The 22,288-nt window shown below is 43.5% G+C and overlaps 1 protein-coding gene across 3 annotated transcripts in view; it reads left to right on the forward strand.

Annotated features, from left to right (window-relative positions):
• The window catches only part of soga1 (suppressor of glucose, autophagy associated 1), a 187,879-nt gene extending 177,092 nt beyond the window's left edge, over positions 1-10,787 (forward strand). For 2 of the 3 annotated variants that reach the window (XM_034696867.1, XM_034696865.1), the window contains 5 exons: positions 2,415-3,020; positions 3,125-3,392; positions 3,539-3,778; positions 5,388-5,821; positions 8,555-10,787. In XM_034696867.1, coding sequence (XP_034552758.1) covers positions 2,415-3,020; positions 3,125-3,392; positions 3,539-3,778; positions 5,388-5,821; positions 8,555-8,701 — 1,695 coding nt within the window. In that variant the 3' untranslated portion in view covers positions 8,702-10,787. The remainder of the gene's footprint in view (positions 1-2,414; positions 3,021-3,124; positions 3,393-3,538; positions 3,779-5,387; positions 5,822-8,554) is intronic. The other variant, XM_034696866.1, reaches the window with a different exon arrangement.
• The last annotated feature ends 11,501 nt before the right edge of the window (positions 10,788-22,288 follow it).

Raw genomic sequence — 22,288 nt, forward strand, 5'->3', positions numbered from 1 at the left:
CCAATCAGCTCGCTCGATCACAGAGCTCTGTGGGCTGATCGTGAGGGGAGGGGGGAGAACTGAGGTCAAGCTCGCAGTGGAGAAGAGACGGGCAGGACACTTTGTCTACCTGTATGAGTTTATATATAAAATACTGATGACAGTTATTGATTATCTTTCCTGACATCATATTTAAACAGAGTCTGAAGTCAGGTTATTCAGATTAAATCGTTTTACTGCATTAAATATAAAACTGTGCTTGCTTATCACTTTGAATCATGTTCTCATTTTTATAAGTCCTTTAACCACAGCACTCAATTTGATACCATCAGGGCTGCAGCTGAAATATTAAGTCTAAAACTGTCACACACAACACAAGATTAACTTTATTTCACTAGCAAGGACCACGCCACACAAGGATATAAGTTGAACATTTAATGAATTAGTTGTGCGTGGTGTGCCCAGCAGAAGGAGACTCAGGATGGGGGTTCCGTCTCAGCGTTATCCTGCCGGAGCTGATCTTGACCCAGGTTGTACCTGGAAGTAGACAGGGCATAGAAGGAGCGAGCACGAGTTGAGTAGGAGAGGACAAGGAAATAGGTTAAGGGCAGTAGAGTAAGATGAGGGAGGGTGGGTTGAAGAATCACGGACAAGCAGTTGGAGTAGGCTGGCTACGTTTAAGAAGGCTTGTCAGGTTATTGAGGGTGTGGTTTAGGCGTGGTCCTGCTCCCGAATCTAAGTTAACACCTTAACTTTATTTATAGAGCAGCTTTAAAAACAAAGGTTTATAAAGTGCTTTCACAAACAAAGCATGGTTGGAATAAAAAAGTAAACCTTTGAGCCTTGACTTTGGAATGACCAAAAATGCCACACCTGAGGATCTAAGGCCGTTAGATGGCTTGTACTGTGTTAGCATTTCTGCGTGTAGTTTGAGGCGAGACCCAGGCGAGCTTTAAGAGTGGTCAGTAAAATCTTAAAATGTAAAACGCAGAGGGAGCCAGAGGAGAGAAGAGAGGACAGGAGTGAAGGCTGATTTATACTTCTGCGTCTCCCCTACACAGCAGGGGCTGACGCGGACTTGAGCCCCACATACTTGTGCGTCGGTGTGTCCGTGTCGCGCAGCAATTCTCCTCTGAAACACTAGAGGGCAGTGTGGTCTCTCTGATAGCCGGTCGCCTGCTTCCTGCCCCACTACGATCTCTGTTTCCTTTTCCACAGAGATTCAGAGCGTGTTCTGTTAATCTACAGCTGATACATGTTGCTGTTTATCATACAGACATGATTACATGAAGAATAGAGAGGAGGAGATGAAATACACGGCCGATGTGTGGCCGATGTCCGGGATCCCGGAAGTGCTGTAAATGCGGGAAATACAAAGCCGCCGAGCGGACCAATCACAGAGCTTGCGGTCCGTGTCGGCTCTACGGGGAGTTACATTTTGGAGGAGGTGCACGTCAGCTACGTGCGTAGGCCACGGCCGTAGGTACGGGAGCTATGTGGATTCCCGGCGTAGGGTACGCCGTTGATTCAACGCAGAAGTATAAATCAGCCTTGATGTGATGTGGTCTGTTAAAAACCATTTAGATATTAATTTGATGATGTGATGGTTTATTTATTCTTTGTTCAGTTTTAGTTATATTTTTGGACTTTTGGGCTTTATGATAGGTCAGCTGAAGAGAGACAGGACATGTGGGGAAAGGGGGGGGGGCATGTAGTACATGGTAGCAGTCAGGAGTCGAACCGGTAACCTCTGCAACGAGGACTGTAGCCCCTGTATGTGGGGCCCTTAGACCACTAGACCACCAGCGCCCCCTTTGTTCAGTTTGGAACACATTATTTGTTGACTTTGATACCACAACAATGTTGAGAAATGACATATTGAAACTGTCAAGAATTTAGTTTTGTTAGTTTTTCTTGTAAACAATAAACAAAATATATATAGAGTTTGTATTTGTTTGTGTGTGTCTAACACAGCCACACCTTTTGAAACACAAAAAGGATTTTTCCACAAATATTTCATGACAATATTTGAGATTGTGTAAAATTTTAAGGGTGTCTGAAAACTTTTTGCCACCACTGTATTTCATGTCAGCACTGTTGGGAAGAAACCTTGGATCTCCAAAACCACTACAGTCCAGGAATGGACCAAAACTGGCATAAGTTTTAAGCTTTTTTTTTAAACACGTTCATGGGTTATATTTTAAAAGCCTACTGACAGACATAAAACAAGATCCATGTCATTGATTCATGGAGAAATATTTGAAGTATTATTTTAATGGAGATACAAGGTTTCGGCCTAACAGTGACTAGAGTCAGAAAACAGTCAGAAATCCTCTGACCCCGTGTTAAAGTAAAGACATCACAGTGAATTAAATGAACACTAATAACCATCATGTACTTGTTTCTCTTGTCCTCACTCTCTCATGCCAACTCAGACTCCAGAGATCGGGGACACCTGTAAAACCTGGGACGGCCCCAGCGGCTCCTGCAGCAGCTTAGTGGGATCAGAGCTGGATCTGGAGACAGTCCAGAGGAGCTACACTGCTCCTGACCGCACCGGAATCCGAATCTACTACAGTCCTCCTTCTGTTCGACGTATGGAGCACCGAAGGGGGAACCAGGAGACCGCAGACCCTCAGCCGCTGGAGCAGAACAGCAACACTTTCCTGGAGCTGAGCGGCTCTGATGTAGGCATGCCCGGGGTGGAGGCCCTGCAGATCCAACAGCCGCAACCTCCGTCCGCCTGTTCCTCCTCGTACGAGCAGTGGCTGAGCTCCCTGTCCAAGCAGCACAGGGAGCTGCTGGAGAGCAGAAGTGGCTGCGTCACTGGTTCAATCCCCAGTGTGGTCAGCAATGGCATCGGTGGCTCTGCTAACAGTTTGGTGGACGGGATCACGTCCCCGTCGGCTTACCATAGTCTTGATATGGGCGAGATCTCCGCTAATTTAAGTGATGACATGAAGGAGATGACCAACTGTGTTCGCCAGGCCATACGCTCCTCCTCCCTCGAGAGGAAATCCGCCAAGGATCACGGGAGTCAGGTAGTCTTCTTATTTTTTAGCTCAATGAAAGCTAAACTCTGATTTATGCCTCTCCTACTCTAATCACTCCAAACACTCTCCATCCCTGACATGTCTCCCCTCAGGGTGTTGGTATGTCCACCAGGTCCACACAGACGGCTGCTCAGTACGTCAGCGTTGGGCTTCAAACCGACAGCCTCCCCAGCAGCAGGGGGGCGGGGTTACATTCCAAGGCCTGGTCCCCACGCCCCTCCTCAACAACCACCTCTCCGCTCGCCTCGGCCAGAACTCGACAGATTTCAACGTCTCTGGATAAAGTTCACAGCCGCATCGAGAGGCCGTGCTGTTCCCCCAAGTACGGGTCGCCTAAACTCCAACGCAGAGTGTCTTCTGGTGAGAACATCTCGCTTCTGAGTTTATTTTTAAGATTTAGATTCATTCACTAAAATCTGTTTAGGCTGATTCATGGTTTAGTTATCCTTGTTCTGATGAGCTCCAAAGATCTAAGACACTGAGATGTCCACCTTTTTTCGCTGCAGGTTCCACGTCAAGACTGGATGGGAGTTCCTCTTCGAGGGATCGGAGCCTGTGGAGCCTCCAGCAACGATCCCTTGGAGGAGGAGGAGGAGGAGGAGGTGGAGGAGGAGGCTCAGCATGGGCTCGCTCCACCACCACCAGAGACAGCCCAGTCCTGAGCGGCCTGGCTGATGGACTCTCCAGCCTCTTCAGCGTGGTGGAGCACACTGGGAGCACGGAGTCACTTTGGAGGAGTGATGGAGGTAAGACACGTCAAGGACGAGGGTTTTTTTATACTTCTTTCAAAGAGACATTTTGAAATGTCAGGATGGGAAAGATGTTTATTATCTTTCAGTGGAAATGTCAGAATGTCTGAAGGGAAGACACCTCTCCTGATATTATTGGGCAGTATCTTGTTTCTGGCATTCAATAACCTTTACACTTCAATCAATCAATCAATCAATCAATCTTTATTTGTATAGCGCCAAATCACAACAAACAAGGCCTAGACCACTCTATGTCAAACAATGAACAGAGACCCAACACCAAGACAGGATAAGACTCAGTCTGACCCCACCTTAATCCACCATGAACATTGCAAGCATTGAACCTCACAGTATTTAGCTAGTTACAGTGGAGAGGACAAACTTCCTTTAACAGGCAGAAACCTCGAGCAGAACCAGACTCATGTTAGACAGACATCTGCTGAGACTGTGTTGGGTCTGGAAAGATGGATAGAGGAGAATAAGAGAGAGAGGGAGCGGTGATAGTGATGAGATGAGTAGTAGTAGCTGTTGCCGCTGGAGTCCAGCACGTCCGTATCAGCTGGAGTCTGGAACGTCCACAGCAGGAGGACGTCTACGGCAGCTCAGAGGAACCTACGAGACAAGGGAGCTCAGGGACTCCAGAAAGGTCTATGGTTAGTAACTTTAATGGGACAGGCAGAGTTAAAGTAAGTGATGAGGGGGTTGGGGGGAAGGGGGTGAGATAGGATCCCAGTGTGTCAGTGTGTCTCCCGGACCCTGACTGGTAGATGATTCCAAAGGAGAGGGGCCTGATAACTGAAGGTTCTACCTCCCATACTACTTTTAGAGATTTTAGGTACGACCAGCAGGCCTACATGTTGGGAGCGTAGTGTTCTAGAGGGGTAATAGGGCGCTATGAGCTCTTTAAGATATGAGGGTGTCTGACCATTAAGAGCTTTGTAGGTTAAAAGAAGGATTTTATATTCTATTCTAGATTTTATGGGGAGTCAGTGTAGAGAAGCTAACACTGGAGAGATGTGCTCTCTCTTCCTAGTTCTAGTCAATACTCGAGCTGCAGGGTTTTGAACTAGCTGAAGAGTCTTCAGAGACTTATTGGGGCAGCCTGATAAGAGGGGGTTACAGTAATCTAACCTGGAGGTAACAAATGCATGGACTAGTTGTTCTGTGTTGCTCTGAGACAGGATGTGTACTTGTATTGTCCACTTGTTTTCTAGTAGAACTGATGTGTGCTGTCTGTTATGTTTGACAGGTTGGAAGGATAACTGTAGTTTTTTGTTTTTTTAAAGGGGGGCCCTGATGCCTGAATAGAAAATGAAACTGAATATCAACTAACTGGTTTGTAATGTTTTACAAAACCAACAAACAGATTTTTTAAAACTGTCTGCAAAACCAGATATCAGGAATCCTTCCTTCTCTTTTTTGTATTTGCGGGTGATCATTTATGATTTATGATTATTGTTCACAGCACAATGCATCAGTGTTTCCCAGAGCCCAACCTGACATTTTGATTTATCTGAGCAGTCCAAGCTTCATTACTTCCTGTCAACTCAGAGTCAATGTGTAGGAATCATTGTAATCCCCATCTTAAATCTCTTATTTGCATAAGGAGCCAGCCAAGTCGCCAGTCCAGCCCGGCACCCTCCTGCAGCAGGGAAACCCTCCGTTTTAGCCGTCAGCGGACCAGAACCAAGCCCTCAGCGATACGGCGGCCTGGTCCAAGAGTTCTTCAAGAATGTCTGCAGCAGCCGAGGCCAGGCGGGCTGCACACTGTCCTCTGAGAGAGCGCAAAGAGACGCCCTGGGCAGCCCTGCAGGGGTCGGAGTCTTAAGTGGTTTGCCTAACATGGATGAGCCCAAACCAGAGTGTGTGTCAGCCGGTGCAGGAGGACACGGAGCATTGCTGGGTGGAGGCAACGACAACGTCACCAGGATCGTCAATAAAAGGTTTATGAGACAGACCGCCGGCGAGGAGATGGTCAGTATCATGGGAGGAGGAAAAGAGCAAGCAGGCGCTGTGGGAGCTGCAGGACCAGGACTAGAGGTGAACATTTTCAAGCTACTGATTCATTAATATTCCAGAAGAACATGATTTTTCCAAAGCATGTTTTCTGCAAAAGCCAATGCAAAGCATGTTTTGATTTTTCCAAAGCTTTACATTTCCTACCTCCAACTGTTTCCAGTCGACTTGAATGCTGTTAGGTCACATTTCTGTAAAAAATCAGTTAGACTATTAGTACTTGCTCGAGTTGTCTAATATGCCACTAATAGTTCTGTCAGTGATGCATCAACACTGGTTTAAGGGCACATTAATTTAAAAAGCCTGCACTACCTGACCTTTGAAGATAATTAAGCCACGACTGAGATCTTTGCAGAGCACAAGAGTTAGCTAATTCAACAAATCTGCAGAGAGAAGGAAAGGAACAAGGAGAAAATGAACACGAGCAATGTTGAAGATAGTGAACGGATCAATGTGGTTTGACCACCATGGATAGAAGCACTATAAAAACAAACCTTGGGTGTGCATATTGAAACAAATCCACTCTTTGTATACAACCCAAATTCTTACTTTAAGAAATCCAAATGAACAGAATGTAGTTCCAACCAAGCTTTCCATCCCAGTGAACCCTCTGAACTGTGACAAACGTTTGCCTCACTACTACTTCGGCCCAAATCCCACCAGATCCGTGTCCGGTCCGTCTCCAATCTGTCACATCCCCAGATCTGATAGGTTTCTATTCTAGTCAATGTGTTAACTTCCACTGGATCCGCTCCGTTGTGTTCCGGCTGCGTCTCTGATCCAGCAGGTCGGAGTCCTTCGGATCAGATACACAAGACTTCTATTTTTGACGGATGCCGGAGCACGACGCATCAATCTCAACAGAGCAGATGGAGCGGGACAGGAAGTCAGGTTTCACCAAAACAAAATGAAAACATCCGGTTAATTTTCAGAATAAAACACTCTGGGCCCGATCTACTAAAGGTTTGCGTGTATAAAAACACAGTTCAGCACCACGGATAGCGACCGCATCATTCTGACACCCACTTTAACTGTTTCAACTAATGAGAGCACAGTAGGTCACTGTATCAACAGATATAAAGTTTAGTCAAATTGGCACAGCGGCCCACATGTTCACATACAAACAAAAAATCAACATGAAGTACTCGGCCTACTCACCACTGTTTGGACGAGCCTTAAGCTCCGCGGACTTGCCCACGATGCACTGTATGTCCATTTTCTTTGATCTGTCATTCTCAATAGATAACATGATATGTCCACTCAGTCTCTCCTGTCCCATCGTGCTCATCAAGGGGTTTTAGTTAGTTTTAACTTGGAGAATGAGCGCTCACTGAGCTGCGCCAGGCAGCTCTGCGTAACTCCTCATCTCGTGCTTGCAGCAGTGTGTTGGGGTGAATTGACTCAAACATGTTCACAGTTCCATTTAAGCTGGTGAATCTTTGGGACAGTTGCTGGATGATGATATCAGGCATTAAAAACGTTCACCCGAAAGTTGCTCCCTGGGACAGTGAGGCGACTGTCTTCATCCAAGTGACGCCTAACTGTTCTAGAGCAAGAGTGGCAGACTAAGCCTCGTCAAATCGCTCTCTAAACTCCATCAAAACACTGATTGTGTTTTGGAGTAGAGTAGATGCGTTTATTTAATCGGCAGATCTTCTGTTTTTTCTCACATCATTCACCTTTTCACAGATGGCCTCCCAAATCACGTTTCTAACGCTGAGATGTCTCTGCTGGAGTTCACCGATGTGTTTATTTCCCTCCTCCACAAAGACCTCCAACTCCATGTCTTTAAACTTCATTTATCCCTTAAGGCCACTCTGTTCTCTCCAACTCTCCATGGTGACAGCCGATAGCACACGCAAAATCCTCGTAAAATAGGGCGGTCTGCACCACTTTTGCACTCGTTATCATTTGCGCACGCAGTCTTAGTAGATCACCCGCAACACGCCCAGAAATAACATGTGCAAAATTATTATTTGCACACGCAAATTAGCGCTCGTTATTTGGGATCTTAGTAGATCAGGCCCTCTATGTTATCACCAGATCGTATTTCACTTAACTACAACAACAAACCAAAGTCATGATGAGCGGAGCCAGGCCTGGAGTCAACAGGTCAGAGGTTTTCAGAGGACCAGAAAGACAACATGGATGAGGAGAGGAGGAGGAGAATCCTTGATTCAGTGATTACTGTGGGAAAACCTCAGTTACATGACTCCAGCTGTCCGGAGGTCCTGCTCTGTGCTGCGTTCTGAAAACACAACCAGTGGGTGTTGACGGAGGAGGTAGCACAGAGCCGGACCGCAGCGGATCAGAGACGGACCAGACACGGATCTGGTAGAAGTCCCATGTTAGGGTTGATTCAGAACTCTTAATTCACTCTTCAAATCTTAAAATAATTGATTTAAAGTTGTTTAGATTGGCTCACACTCAGTCTCCAGTCACACTCACTGCCTTATTGTTGTTTTAGTGTATGCACATTTCTATTTGTCTTTAAATTCACCCCAAAAAATGACAGTACGCCTTAAAGCATCATGAAGCATATGAGTTTTAGATTTTCAAGTAGAGGTTTAAATCACCCCAGACTGTGTTTCCAGGATGACTGGAAACCATTGGCTGCCTGCATGGTGTGAAATTAAGCACTAACTTGAAAATGCAACAAAGCTAAACCTTTATTTTGTACATTCTAAAACTGGATCATGCATATAGAAACGATTCATACTTTCATTGGAGTAAATATCCCTTCCTTTCATTTCCCAGGATGCTCCCTGTGACTGCGCCGGCCAGTCTTCCTGCTTAACCCGCCCATCAAGAGCATCAACTCGCCACTCCCTCGGCCAGTGCAAGCACCGCATACACGAGTCTCCAGCGGCGACTGACGAGAAGGGGGACGCCTGCAACGAGTGACGGCTCCGCTACTGCCACACGCAACGACACGCAGCAATACTGATCCTCCACAAACACTGTACACCACTGCCATGAAGACACACGTCACACCACACCGCTCATGTCCATCTAAAACACTGCCAAACAACACACACCACGAGCACACTGCACATGCTGCCACATGCACACATGCACATAATCAAAAACACACACATGCAGAATTAAGGCATTACTTCACTTGTCTCTGATGCCAAGGACAGGGAGGACTGAAAATCCAACCCAGCACCAGATCCGACCCTCACAGATCCACCAGCAGGACAGAAAGCCTAACACTCTTTAAATCTCACACACTCAACGAAACAAGAACAACTCTACAAACATTAGAGTCTAACAAGAAACACTATGATGTCAGGATTGGACCCCCACTCTAACTCTCAGAAAAACAGGATCTACAATCGGTGATGACATCATGCTGTTGGATTTGCAGCCATGCTGAGTTTCAGATCAGCAGAGAGGAAAGAAGGATCCGCTCCCAGTTTGAAGATGCAGAAAAGGAGCTTCTATTCTTCCACTGCGGGAGGGAACATCTGTCACACCTTGAAAGATCTCCTACATTAGCCTCTCTGGAACCACCAACCTCAAAAGATAAATTGGTTATGTCTCTCTTAACGTCGTCAAGTTCACACATGGTGAGCTGGGGAATGCAATCATGCCTTTTTGATGGATTAGCACAACAAAGTTCAACACAGACCTTAGACTCCACATTGTGATGACACATCTGCGTCTGCTGCAGACCTGAATTTAGTTTTTTCTTCATATTACATTTGAGAGCAACTAGAAACACTCAAGAGCTTCTGCCCAGACTGGGACCACATGGATGGATGCTTAGCTCTACAACTGAGACGAGGAAACTGCTCAGAGTCAACCATTAACTAGTGTTCAGTAGAAAACCCAAACAACTTAAAGACCTCCCAGCTTGTCTCCATGTGTGTGTGTCAACTATCAGAGGGACTTTGACTACAAACAGAGGGAAGATTTGCTGCATTGTAGCCATGACCTTGTTAATGTACGACAACCTGCTTCTTACTGTTTTCTACTTCTACTTCTTACCTACTTCAAAATGGAAAGTCACAGTGTTTGGGTGAACCTGTTACAGCAGGCAGAAAGTGCCTATTAGTTCACATTCTGGGTATTTTACCGATTCCATTGATGTCAAGGTTCATCTTTAAAGCGACAGTACACAGTCCTGAAATCATCAAATGCAGTCGTCTGGATTGGGGAATATTTGTATTGATATTACGGTCAACCTAACAGCCCACTCTTTGATTCAGCTTGGCCTTGGTGTGTTTTGTCTGGGGTCATGCTGAAGCCCAAACCAACAAATAACGTGTTCCACATATCTTGAAAGTGACGGTTGTTTACAGAGAACTATTTTAACCTTATTTATAAGAATCCGATTTCTTTTTCCACGATTATAATGACATTGACCCGATGTCCTTCATCTTTGTTTGTGCACCCATACTGCCTCACCTTCACGGTACTAGATTTGATCAATCCAAAATCAAAACAATCATCATGTATTGATCGGAAATCCATGCAAAATCTGCAACAATTTCCATGAAAGACTCGAGCCTGATTTATACTTCTGTGCCGAATCAACGACGTAGCCTACGCCGCGGGTTCACGTAGCTCCCATACCTACGCAGAGGCCTACACACGTAGTTGACGTGCACCTCCTCCAAAATGTAACTACACGTAGAATCAACACGGACCGCAAGCCCTGTGATTGGTCCACTCGGTGGCATTGTGTTCCCCGCATTTACAACACTTCTGGGATCCTGGACATCGGCCGTGTATTTCATCTCCTCCTCTCTATTCTTCATGTGATCATGTCTGTATGATAAACAGCAACATGTATCAGCTGTAGATTAACAGAACACGCTCTGAATCTCTGTGGAAAAGTAAACAGAGATCGTAGTCAGAATCAGAATCAGAATCAGAATCAGCTTTATTCGCCAAGTATGCTTGAACACACAAGGAATTTGACTTTAGTAAACTGTGCTCTCTTTGTACAAGGCATAAGAATAGGAATAAGAATAAGAACTACAATAAAAAATAAAATAAAAATATAATAACAATAATGGGACCAATAGTGGGACCGGAAGCAGGCGACCGGCTATCAGAGAGACCACACTGCCCTCAAGAGCTTCGGAGGAGAATTGCTGCAGACACATGGACCCACAAGTATGTGGAGCTCATGTCAACGTCAGCCCCTGCTGCGTAGGGGCGACACAGAAGTATAAATCAGCCTTCAGTCTCTTCTTATTAGAGTCTTTTTCATATAATGATGTTTGAAGAAGATAGCCACCTCTAAATTCACATTAGTCTCTCTCTCTCTTCTGGAGTTACTGCTCTTATTCGTAGTGTCACACTGACAGCTACTGAACACAGCTGGTATTAAAATGTAGCATTATATGAAACTAATCTTGGTCACTTAAATTAAGCGCTGCAGTCAGACTTAAAAACTTTGAGCGTTTTTTGTTTGGTAAGAAAAACATTCATGACATTTTTATTTCCCTTAAAATCACGTTTTTAAATGTAGCTTTTCAAATAAAAGATTTACACCCTTTTATACTTCAAAACGTCTTAAAGTAGGATGTGTGGACCCTGAGGTGACGTCAGAGAAGCGAGAGGCTGACACAGGTATGATAAAGATATTGTAAAGTGAGGAGAATCTTTTTTTAAGCCATCCTCTCTCAAATCAATCCGATGTTTGAAGTGCCTGTCAGATTTCTATCAGTCAGCTGCTCACACCAAAACTGGACTCAACACACGCTCCAAACCCCAGCAGGCCTTTTTTTAATGAGAATGTTTTTATGCACATAATTGTGATCAGGCTGGACTCAACTTACAACAAAGTACTGTACCACAAGTGGAGGGAGGGAAAACGGTTTACAGACACAGTAGGATATGTTATTAGCTTTTTATATAAAGGGTTTTAAATTCCTGGAAACTAAATGATTTTTGTCCTGATTTTTCTTCCTGTCATTTCCTCTCTTCCTTTAGTTCTCATGGTGCTAAGAGGCATTTAATTTAAATGTCTTCTTTTTCAGTAGAGAGTAGCAGTTCACAGTGTGTCCATGTCTGCACAGCATCTGAGTCAACAGTTTATAAGTGGAGCATTACAGCGTCATACATGTTTCTGAATAACACCGTGAGGAAAACCCAGCTTCTGTCCATCTCTACACCAGCTGCTGGAAAATTAACCTGTCTGAAGCAGTCCAGGTCCAAGTCTTTCACCAGAACCTTCAGACTAATGAACTAATGAAAAGAGGAGACCCATGACGTCCTAAATCCTGGCATATTTCCACATTTTAAAGCTTTGTAGTGACGTCACACAATAAGACATTTCGGGTGCACTTACTGCTTATACACTACCAGACAAAAGTTTGGAAACACCTTCTCATTCAAGGGTTTGTATTTATTGTAATGATTGTAAACACTGTAGATTAATACTGAAGACATCCACACTATGAAAGAACATATATGGAATTATTGAATTTTTAAAAAAGTGTTAAACAAAGCAGAATCTGTTTTATATTTTAGATTCTGTAAAGTAGCCCCCTTTTTCCTTCATGACAGCTTTACACACTCTTGGTATTCTCTCAGTCTGCTTCATGAAGTGGTCTCCTGGAATGGTTTCTAATGAACATGAGCCTTGTCAAGAGTTCATTTGTAGAATGACTTGCCTTCTTAATGTGTTTGAGACCATCAGTTGTGTTGTTCAGAGGTAGGGTTAGTACACAATGGATAGCCCTGTTGTAATCCAGATTATGGAAAAACCAGATTATTTCATAGTTTTGTTGTCTTCAGTATTAATCTACAATGTTGAAAATAATTTAAATGAATAAAAACCATTGAATTAGAAGGTGTGTCCAAACTTTTGACTGGTAGTGTATATGTTATATAATTAGTAATAACTAAAAAGGGTAATAGCAGAATCATTCTGGTGCTACTGATGCAGATAAGGGAGAATATTTTTTAAAGAAAAGTTTTTTTCTTTTAAACTTTTTGTCAACTCTCTTGTCAGGAGGTCTGCTGTGTTCTGTCAGACTAGCTCAGACGTAGGCCCAAATTAACGACCACAGCCACTAACTTCAAAGTCTCCGTTCCATGCTTTTAAAACCACAAAGTTCACTTTTGTACAACATAAAACACATTTCAAATTTGTCTCATCTTCTGACCAAGAAGTTGGAAATGATGTGTTCCCAACTTTTGGAAATCTAGCCTCCAATGCTTACTTCTTTAAGTGAATGCACAAATAACAGTTAATATTGCGTATCAAGCTGATAAGTATACTCAACATGTTTCAGACCCGTCACACACAGACAGATGTTTGCTGAGCATCTCTGCATACAGTTAAAAAAGACTGAGTGGGACACAAACACAAGAAGAGCTGGGCGTCTGTGGTAACATCACTCACATGACTCAGACTTCCCACAGTCATTTCTAACACCCACTACGTTCAAAACTAACTATAATCTGCAGAATCTGACTTCAAAAGCCTGAGCTCAGAGATTTATGAAGTCACTGCATTTAAAATTCAAAAATGTAGCACGGGAGGGAATGTCAGCCAAGAACAGCTTTACAACATAGACTGTATAAATAATGGACGTAGTATCCGTGACGTCACCCATCTGTTTCTGAAGCTCTGTTTTGAAGCCGGCGGCGGGAGCCAGCCTCAAGTAGACACTCAATGAACTGCAGTTTTTAGCACTTCTGCATAGGACTCATGTGTCCAGACCGGAGGTTGCCGCTTGGTTTACAATTAAGATCTAGTTTTGAAAAATTTGACGCCTTCAAAGTAAAAGCACAAACCCTGAACAAACCCAACACTCAGTCAATGTTGGTCTTTCCTTTGTGTGTAGTCAAACATAACATAGTGTGCTTTAATCATGAGTTTTATTTCTGCAAATAGAAAACGAGCAGAGATGTTTCATGATTTTAAAACAGTCTTTTTGAACATTCAGTCAGTTAAGTGGATGAAACAGAACTTTCTTGATCCGGATTGAGTTAAGCAGATTCTGTACTACCTCTCACACCATAACTACACTCTCAGACTAATGTCAAGGAATCATAACTGCGTCCCTCCTCTGGACATACTCACTACCAGGGCCTTAGTCTTACTGTCTTTAAGTCTCACTGTCGATGAGAAGGTAACCTTGTGCCTTTCCTCTACAAAGATGTCTTTGTTTGATTCAAACTTTTACTTTTTCTGCAAATATTCATCTCCAGCTACGTAAATATCTTATGATGATGCTAAATTCCAGATAAATTGCATCTGGAGCTGAGATCAGAGGTCTTAATGTGGCGATTTGCGCTCAGTGTCGGCTGATTTAGGTTTACACATGTCTCCAGCCAGAAAGGCACCTCTCCGTCGAGGATTCATGAGTACGGTATTCCTCTTTTAGTGACCACACCTCCAAATGGCTCAAAATTCAAATCAAGGTTGTCAAAACTCCTTTTTTTTTTTTTTTCTGATGTCTTGAAGTTGAGCACCGGCCTGTATTTGAGACGATGAGTGGGAACATGCTCAGGTTGTGCAGAAATCTATCACTGTTGTGTTGATGCTTTGTTTATCTCATATAAAGAGGACACAGAAGTGAAAACAGACTTCACCTTTTTAAAAGAGAACTTTTTTATTACTTTGAAACTGAATAATAACTCTTTAATAACGTCTTTTACTAGAGCAAACATCATATTTAAAGTATGAAAGTTTAACATTAACCATACAGCTCCTACTGGTATTTTCTCAAACCTGGACCTATTTTACTTGCATTTAATGTAAAGCTCTGAAACCGTACAGTCAGAGTGTCAGATTATTCTCTCTGACGCCGCTGTCATCAGTCAGCTTCGTCTTTCCAGCCTTTCCACCTGCCCGCCAGGTGAAACATTCGCTCCTCCCCCTCAGGTTATACAGAGTTTTAGAAATTGCTGCCAATGACAGACAGTTTTACGTGTCACACAGCATCACCAGCCAATGACTGATGAGTTCATACAGGTTGCACGGCACAAATCATGGGTTTCATCACTCCATTGTTCCAGCCTTTTAAGTGTATCTCCATTCCATTTATGTTATGACCACAGCGTGGATACGTGTACATGAACCCTTAGCTGTTCATAATATTAGCTAAAGTATAACCTAGAGACCGCCTGTATATCCGCTTTATATAACCAACTGTCTTTTTGTATCAGGCTTGATTCTTAAATAAAGGAGAATGCAATGAAAGAAATATAAAGGAGTACACAGTGTGGACATGTGACGGCTTGTAATGCAGTGTGAAAAGAAAGGAAAGGTTTGTACTCTGTCCTTTTATTTCTTTGAGAAAAAGCTGAATCTCAACAGCAGACCTGAACCAGGTCTCTGTAGAAGTATGTAGCTCTCTCCTGTTCTAGACACACTTGAGCATTTCTTCTGTATATAGGTGCATTTTGAAAGTGATGAAAAAGAAAACCGGCAGCAAACATTAAATGAATTAAATGAGTCAAATTTGATCCATGTGGATTTTTAAAATGTTGGGAGTTGGTTTTTTTTCAACTGATGTAGCTAGCTGTAAAATGAGATATAACTGCCTCCTGTTTGTCATAGAATTCACAAATAAATGTTTGTTGAAATTTAGCAGGTTGTTCTCGTGTCATCTTTTATGTCGCATTCATGCCAGGGACGAACGATCGTGGACGTGAGAATGTTTTGAGTTAACTCACTCTATTTGCGTGAATGACTCACTCAATTCACACCAATAGAACCCTATCCCTTACACTTGGCAAAATCACGTGTACATGAGTCAGGGTTCCCACGCGTCCTGGAAAACCTGGAAAACAGTTGACCAGTTTTACTGGAACACACCTGGAAAATGGGAGAAAAGTAAAATGTTCTGGAAAATCACAGATTGTCCTGGAAAATGATTCCAACATGACTGTGTGCGACCTAACAAGGTTAAAAAAAACACATCCCTGTTCAACATTTGTGGCCATTTTTGTCATTCAGTTCTATTTAGGTCAATTTCTGCACTGATCCTCTGATTATTGTTATTTATTTATTTCAGTAAGAAAGCTTCCAGAGTCCTTTGCTGGCTCTTTTGTTTTTTTCTTAGCTCATTTTATATTTTTGAGAAAAGAGAAAGCTGAGATGAAAGTTGCCCATCATTGTTACTTGGTTGCACTAATTAAGTGAAGTCCTGTCCATCTGTGGTTGCATTATTCTTTAATCAATTTGCCATAATTTTTAAGCATGTAAGAGATGATTTCATGGATAGCCATAGACTACATGTCTTCAATGTAGACTTCCACTGAGAGGAACATATTAGACTATTTAGGAACTACATTTAGACTGTCATACCAGCTTGATCATCATTGAAAATGTCCTTGAAATGTCCTGTAAAATGATCTCTGGAAAAGAGTGGGAACCCTGATGAGTGCTCAAGACGCACATTTTCGCAAGAGGGAGGGGGGTTCCACGCCACAGTAGTTTGTTGTTATCAAACAAGGTTGAGCTTGCAGACATTGAATGGGGAAGCCGGTTATAATAAAGGGGGCAGAGCTATCTTCCTACTACAACCCATAGCTGGATTCAAGTGCCAGACAAAGTTTTTCACAGCAGATAATCCTCCTCAATCTGTCCTCACAGTGAGCTCCTGTTTATTCCTGATCCCATAAAACCAGGTAGAGTCACAGAGTTCAGGGAAGCTGCACAGAGATACAATCAGAGGCTGTGTCCGAAATCACTCCCTATCCCCCATATAGTGCACTATATAGTGGAGAGGGCATTTTGTAGTGCTGTCCGAATTCTGAGTGAGCATGGTTATACACTATATAGTCCACTCAATATATCCCACAATGCATTTTAAAAAGTAGTGTATGAGCGATGTTCACTATGCAAGCAATATATCCCATCATGCATTGCGGTTCAAACAGAAGAAATGTCTGACAGACAGGATCGCAAAGGTGCACGGCGGGAGCCTAGGAATCTAGGAGTCCTATTTGATCAAGATTTATCCTTCAACTCCCAAATTCAGCAAATCTCAAGGTCAGCCTATTTTCACTTGCGCAATATTTCTAAAATTAGACATTTCCTATCTCAGAGCGACGCAGAAAAACTAGTCCATGCATTTGTTACCTCCAGGTTAGATTACTGTAACTCCCTCTTATCAGGCTGCCCCAATAAGTCTCTAAAGACTCTTCAGCTAGTTCAAAACACTGCAGCTCAAGTATTGACTAAAACCAGGAAGAGGGAGCACATCTCTCCAGTGTTAGCTTCTCTACACTGACTCCCAATAAAATGTAGAATAGCCCTTAAAAATCAGACACCCGCGTATCTTAAAGAGCTCATAGTGCCCTATTACCCCTCTAGAACTCTACGCTCAACATGCAGGCTTGCTAGTTGTACCTAAAATCTCTAAAAGTAGTATGGGAGGTAGAACCTTCAGTTATCAGGCCCCTCTCCTTTGGAATCATCTACCAGTCAGGGTCCGGGAGGCAGACACCCTCTCCACTTTTAAGAGTAGGCTTCAAACTTTCCATTTTCACAAAGCTTATAGTTAGAGCTGGATCAGGCTTGGACCAGCTTTTGTCATGCTGCTATAGGCCTAGACTGCCGGGGGAGCTGGCACACTGACACACTGGGATCCTAGCTCACCCCCCTTCCCCCCAACCCCCTCATCACTTACTTTAACTCTGCCTGTTCCATTAAAGTTACTAACCATAGACCTTTCTGGAGTCCCTGAGCTCCATTGTCTCGTAGGTTCCTCTGAGCTGCCGTAGACGTCCTCCTGCTGTGGACGATCTGGACTCCAGCTGATACGGACGTGCTGGACTCCAGCGGCAACAGCTTCTACGACTCGTCTCATCACTATCACCTCTCTCTCTTACTCCCCTCTATCTGTCTTTCCAGACCCAACTCGGTCGAGGCAGATGGCTGTCTAACATGAGTCTGGTCCTGCCTGAGGTTTCTGCCTGTTAAAAGGAAGTTTGTCCTCTCCACTGTAACTAGCTAAATACTGCGATGTGCAATGCTCATGGTGGATTAAGGTGGGGTCAGACTGGATCATATCCTGTCTTGGTGTTGGGTCTCTGTTCATAATTTGACATAGAGTGGTCTAGACCTCCTATGTTTGTAAAAGAGTCTTGAGATAACGTTTGTTGTGATTTGGCGCTATACAAATAAAGATTGATTGATTGATTGATTGATTGATTGACTTACAAATGTAAGTACTTTTGAAATGTTGGATGATTGCTTCACTTTGGATGTCCTCTTTTCAGGATTATTAGACACGTTATAACTTGTATATCACAGGTACTATAATTACTCCTCCAAGATAAAAACCCAGCTAGCTAACATTAGCCTTTAGCTATCTGTTAGCCACCATTGGTAGCCACTGTTAGCATTGCTAACTAGCGTTATCAGTACATTGCATTGGCGTTTCACGATAGTACCGGAGCAAAATGTATTGTCACTTTATATTATTGTGTTCAGGGACTGTCGATGATGTGGCCCAGCTGATCAGGCTGAGGAGGGAGAAGGACCACCTCTTCAGAGCGAGGCTGAAGAGGTGGTCCTTCTGCTGCAGGATGGGAGTGAGACATTTAAGGAGGGAGAAGGACCACCTCTTCAACGGGAGGCGGAAGAGGTGGTCCTTCTGCTGCAGGATGGGAGTGAGATACTTAAGGAGGGAGAAGGACCACCTCTTCAACGGGAGGCTGAAGAGGTGGTCCTTCTGCTGCAGGATGGGAGTGAGATATTTAAGGAGGGAGAAGGACCACCTCTTCAACGGGAGGCTGAAGAGGTGGTCCTTCTGCTGCAGGATGGGAGTGAGATATTTAAGGAGGGAGAAGGACCACCTCTTCAGAGCGAGGCTGAAGAGGTGGCCCTTCTGCTGCAGGATGGGAGTGAGATATTTAAGGAGGGAGAAGGACCACCTCTTCAACGGGAGGCTGAAGAGGTGGTCCTTCTGCTGCAGGATGGGAGTGAGATATTTAAGGAGGGAGAAGGACCACCTCTTCAGAGCGAGGCTGAAGAGGAAGTCCTTCTGCTGCAGGATGGGAGTGAGACATTTAAATATCATTAATAGGTTTCTTATTGTGATGTGTAATTATATTGGAGGTACAATGTTCTTGACTTATACCTTTCTAGCAGGCTATAGTTATTAATGATTTTGATACACTTTGTAGGTTATTGTCTAATATATTTGTATGTTTGTTTTTTTCATTTTGAAGAAATGTGCTGAAAGACATGAAGCTGGCTGACCGAGTCAGTCCTGCAAGAGCGGCAAAGAAATTTGAGAATTTAAAGAAAACGTACAAGGTTTGTTTTTGTTGTATTTAACTGAAGCCCTAGATAAATAAAGTTTAGATTAAAAATGGCACTTCATATTCTCCTTTAGTATCTTCCTATGTAGTATTCGGCATCTGAAGTTAACTTTAACATGTATAATGTGCATAGCTACTAGTTGATATGTATGTGATTGTGTTCAGGAGCTCAAAAAACCACCCACAGGGAGTGGCACTGAATCAGGGGAGGCAACTGCTGGGACATGGAAGTGGTTCTCCCTCATGGATGAAGCAATAGGTGAGAGGCCATCCATAAAAGGCTGATTTAAACTTCTGTGTCTCCCCTACACAGGACGTGGACAGGAGCACCACATACTTGTGCGTCAATGTGTCCGTGTCGCGCAGCAATTCTCCTCTGAAACGCTTGAGGGCAGTGCGGTCTCTCTGATAGCCGGTCACCTGCTTCAATCTCTGTTTACTTTTCCACAGAGATTCAGAGCGTGTTCTGTTAATCTACAGCTGATACATGTTGCTGTTTATCATACAGACATGATTACATGAAGAACAGAGAGGAGGAGATGAAATACACGGACGATGTGCGGCTGATGTCCGGGATCCTGGAAGTGCTGTAAATGTGGGAAAGACAAAGCCGCCAGGCGGACCAATCACAGGGCTTGCGGTCCGCGTCGGCTCTACAGGTGGTTACATTTTGGAGGAGGCGCACGTCAGGTACGTGCGTAGGCCTTGGCGTAGGTACGGGAGCTACACGGACCCCCGGCGATCCCAGCATAGGAACAAAACCTTATGAGTGATCCTTCAAACCCGTCTTCTGGTTTCTCAGTACTTTGTAGTTTCTTACTAAATCTGTGTGATCTGAATTTCCTTTTCCCTCCTACGTTCCTGTTCTGACTTAAGATTTAATATACTCCTCCAATTCATACTCAAAACTGTTACACCCCACACTAAGGCGGCCCTATAGGGCTAACAACGAACCACCAGCTGACCCAGAAGAACGACACAGGAAATACCTTCAAATAGTCAAAACCATGGGATTTATTTAAACACACAAATAATTCAACTTTTTGACAAGCTGTTAACACTGTAACTCACTGTTTTTAGACACAGACTATTTTTAAACCATTACACACTGAGATTAAGGAATTTGCCTCGTTAATGAAGGACTTCAGTGCAGTCATCCTGCTTTTCCTGCCCCTGCTTTTAATGTTTTAATGTAAAGCACATTGAGTTGCCCTCCTGTATGAAATGCGCTATACAAATAAAGCTGCCTTGCCTTGCCTTACCTTGCCCAGTAATTAATGCCCTGACCTAATGCAGTCCCACAGACGGGGATGAAATGATGTTATGAACATGCTTGGTCTGAGAGAGTGCTTATTATCTCTGGGGATACAGGAGAGCTTAAGAAGAGTCCGGACTTATTAGGTGGATTGTGCAGCAGATGATTTGTTGAGACAGCGGACGGTGAGAACTCAATATGAAGATTGGATTTATGCAGAGAAAGTAATTAGACAGTGGTTAACTTCCTGTTCACTTTAAAGCAGCCTTAACAAACTTGGCATTTGAAGTTTTTGATTCATGACACATTTCTTTGTTCATCTTGAACGTCTATGCAGCATTAACTCTAGAGCTTTCTTTTAAATCTGGGCAGGTAGGGAAGAGCAGATAATGAATCATTTTAGTGGAATGAGAAGATACAAGCCTAAAATAAAATAATGAAAAGGTGAAAATGAGCTGCAAAAAAGAAAGATAAAATAAAACAAGAAACATAAAAAAAAGGGGATAGAATTAAAAGCAAGGCCTGCTTCTCTCTGAACCCTGAGGCTGTTTTTCAAACAAAAGAAACAAAGAGATGTAAACCTGCTGGTTTCAGGACGCAGGAAGGGACGAGAAAAGGAAGACCAATGGGGGGAAAGTAGATGGAATAAACAATTACCAAAAAATGCTAGGACCTCTGAGGACAACTTCATTCCTAAACTAATTCACATTTATTACAGTTATTTTTTTTGACGGGTCCAGTGAGCATTCTGTGTGAAGCAGCCTCTTCTTGCGTAGCTGCCATGAACTCAGTCAGCGGGCAGCAGCAGATCCAGTTGGATTGTAGACAGCTGCTAATGAAGGATAAGGCTATCTGAACATTATCTCATCTTACATATTGGGCATTAGTAACAACAGTTGGATAACATGCCATGAAGAGAAATAGAGAAAAAATGTCACAAACCGCCACATATTTGGGATGAAGTGCTGTGTAGTAGAACTTAGTTTTAAGATGCTGGGTGTGACAATAAGCTGACAATTAAATGTAATCATCACAGAGAAGCCGCATGGGAAATTTCATTTTTATACGATAAGCACAGATTTTTGATATCTTTGTTTTATTGCTAACACAACCGGGGTCTCATTTATAAAAGAGTGCATAGAATCCCTACTAAAAGTATATGTACAGTCATGGCCAAAAGTTTTGAGAATGACACAACTATTAATTTTCACAAAGTCTGCTGTTTCAGTTTTTATAATGGCAATTTGCATATACTCCAGAATGTTATGAGGAGTGATCAGCTCAACTGCAATTAATTGCAAAGTCCCTCTTTGCCTTGAAAATGAACTTTATCACCAAAAACACATTTCCACTGCATTTCAGCCCTGCCACAAAAGGACCAGCTAACATCATTTCAATGACACACAGGTGTCACACACATTAACACAGGTGTGGGTGTTGATGAGGACAAGGCTGGCGATCAATCTGTCATGATTGAGTGACTGGACACTTTAAAAGGAAGATGGTGCATGACACCATTGTTCCTCATCTGTTAGCCATGGTTACCTGCAAGGAAACACGTGCAGCCATCATTGCATTGCACAAAAAGGGCCTAACAGGGAAGTTTATAGCAGCGAGTAAGATTGCACCTCAGTCAACCGTCTATCCAATTATCAAGAACTTCAAGGGAGGTTCAATTGTTGCCAAACAGGCTCCAGGGCGCCCAAGAAAGTCCAGCAAGCGCCAGGACCGTCTCCTGAAGGTGTTACAGCTGCGGGATCGGGCCACCACCAGTGCAGAGCTTGCTCAGGAATGGCAGCAGGCAGGTGTGAGTGCGTCTGCACTCACAGTGAGACTTTTGGAGGAAGGCCTGGTGTCAAGGAGGGCAGCAAAGAAGCCACTTCTCTCCAGTAAAAACATCAGGGACAGACTGATATTCTGCAGAAGGTACAGGGACTGGACTGCTGAGGACTGGGGTAAAGTCATTTTCTCTGATGAATCCCCTTTCC

Source organism: Notolabrus celidotus, chromosome 11 (assembly GCF_009762535.1).
Source record: "Notolabrus celidotus isolate fNotCel1 chromosome 11, fNotCel1.pri, whole genome shotgun sequence".
Classification (NCBI taxonomy): Eukaryota; Metazoa; Chordata; class Actinopteri; order Labriformes; family Labridae; genus Notolabrus; species Notolabrus celidotus.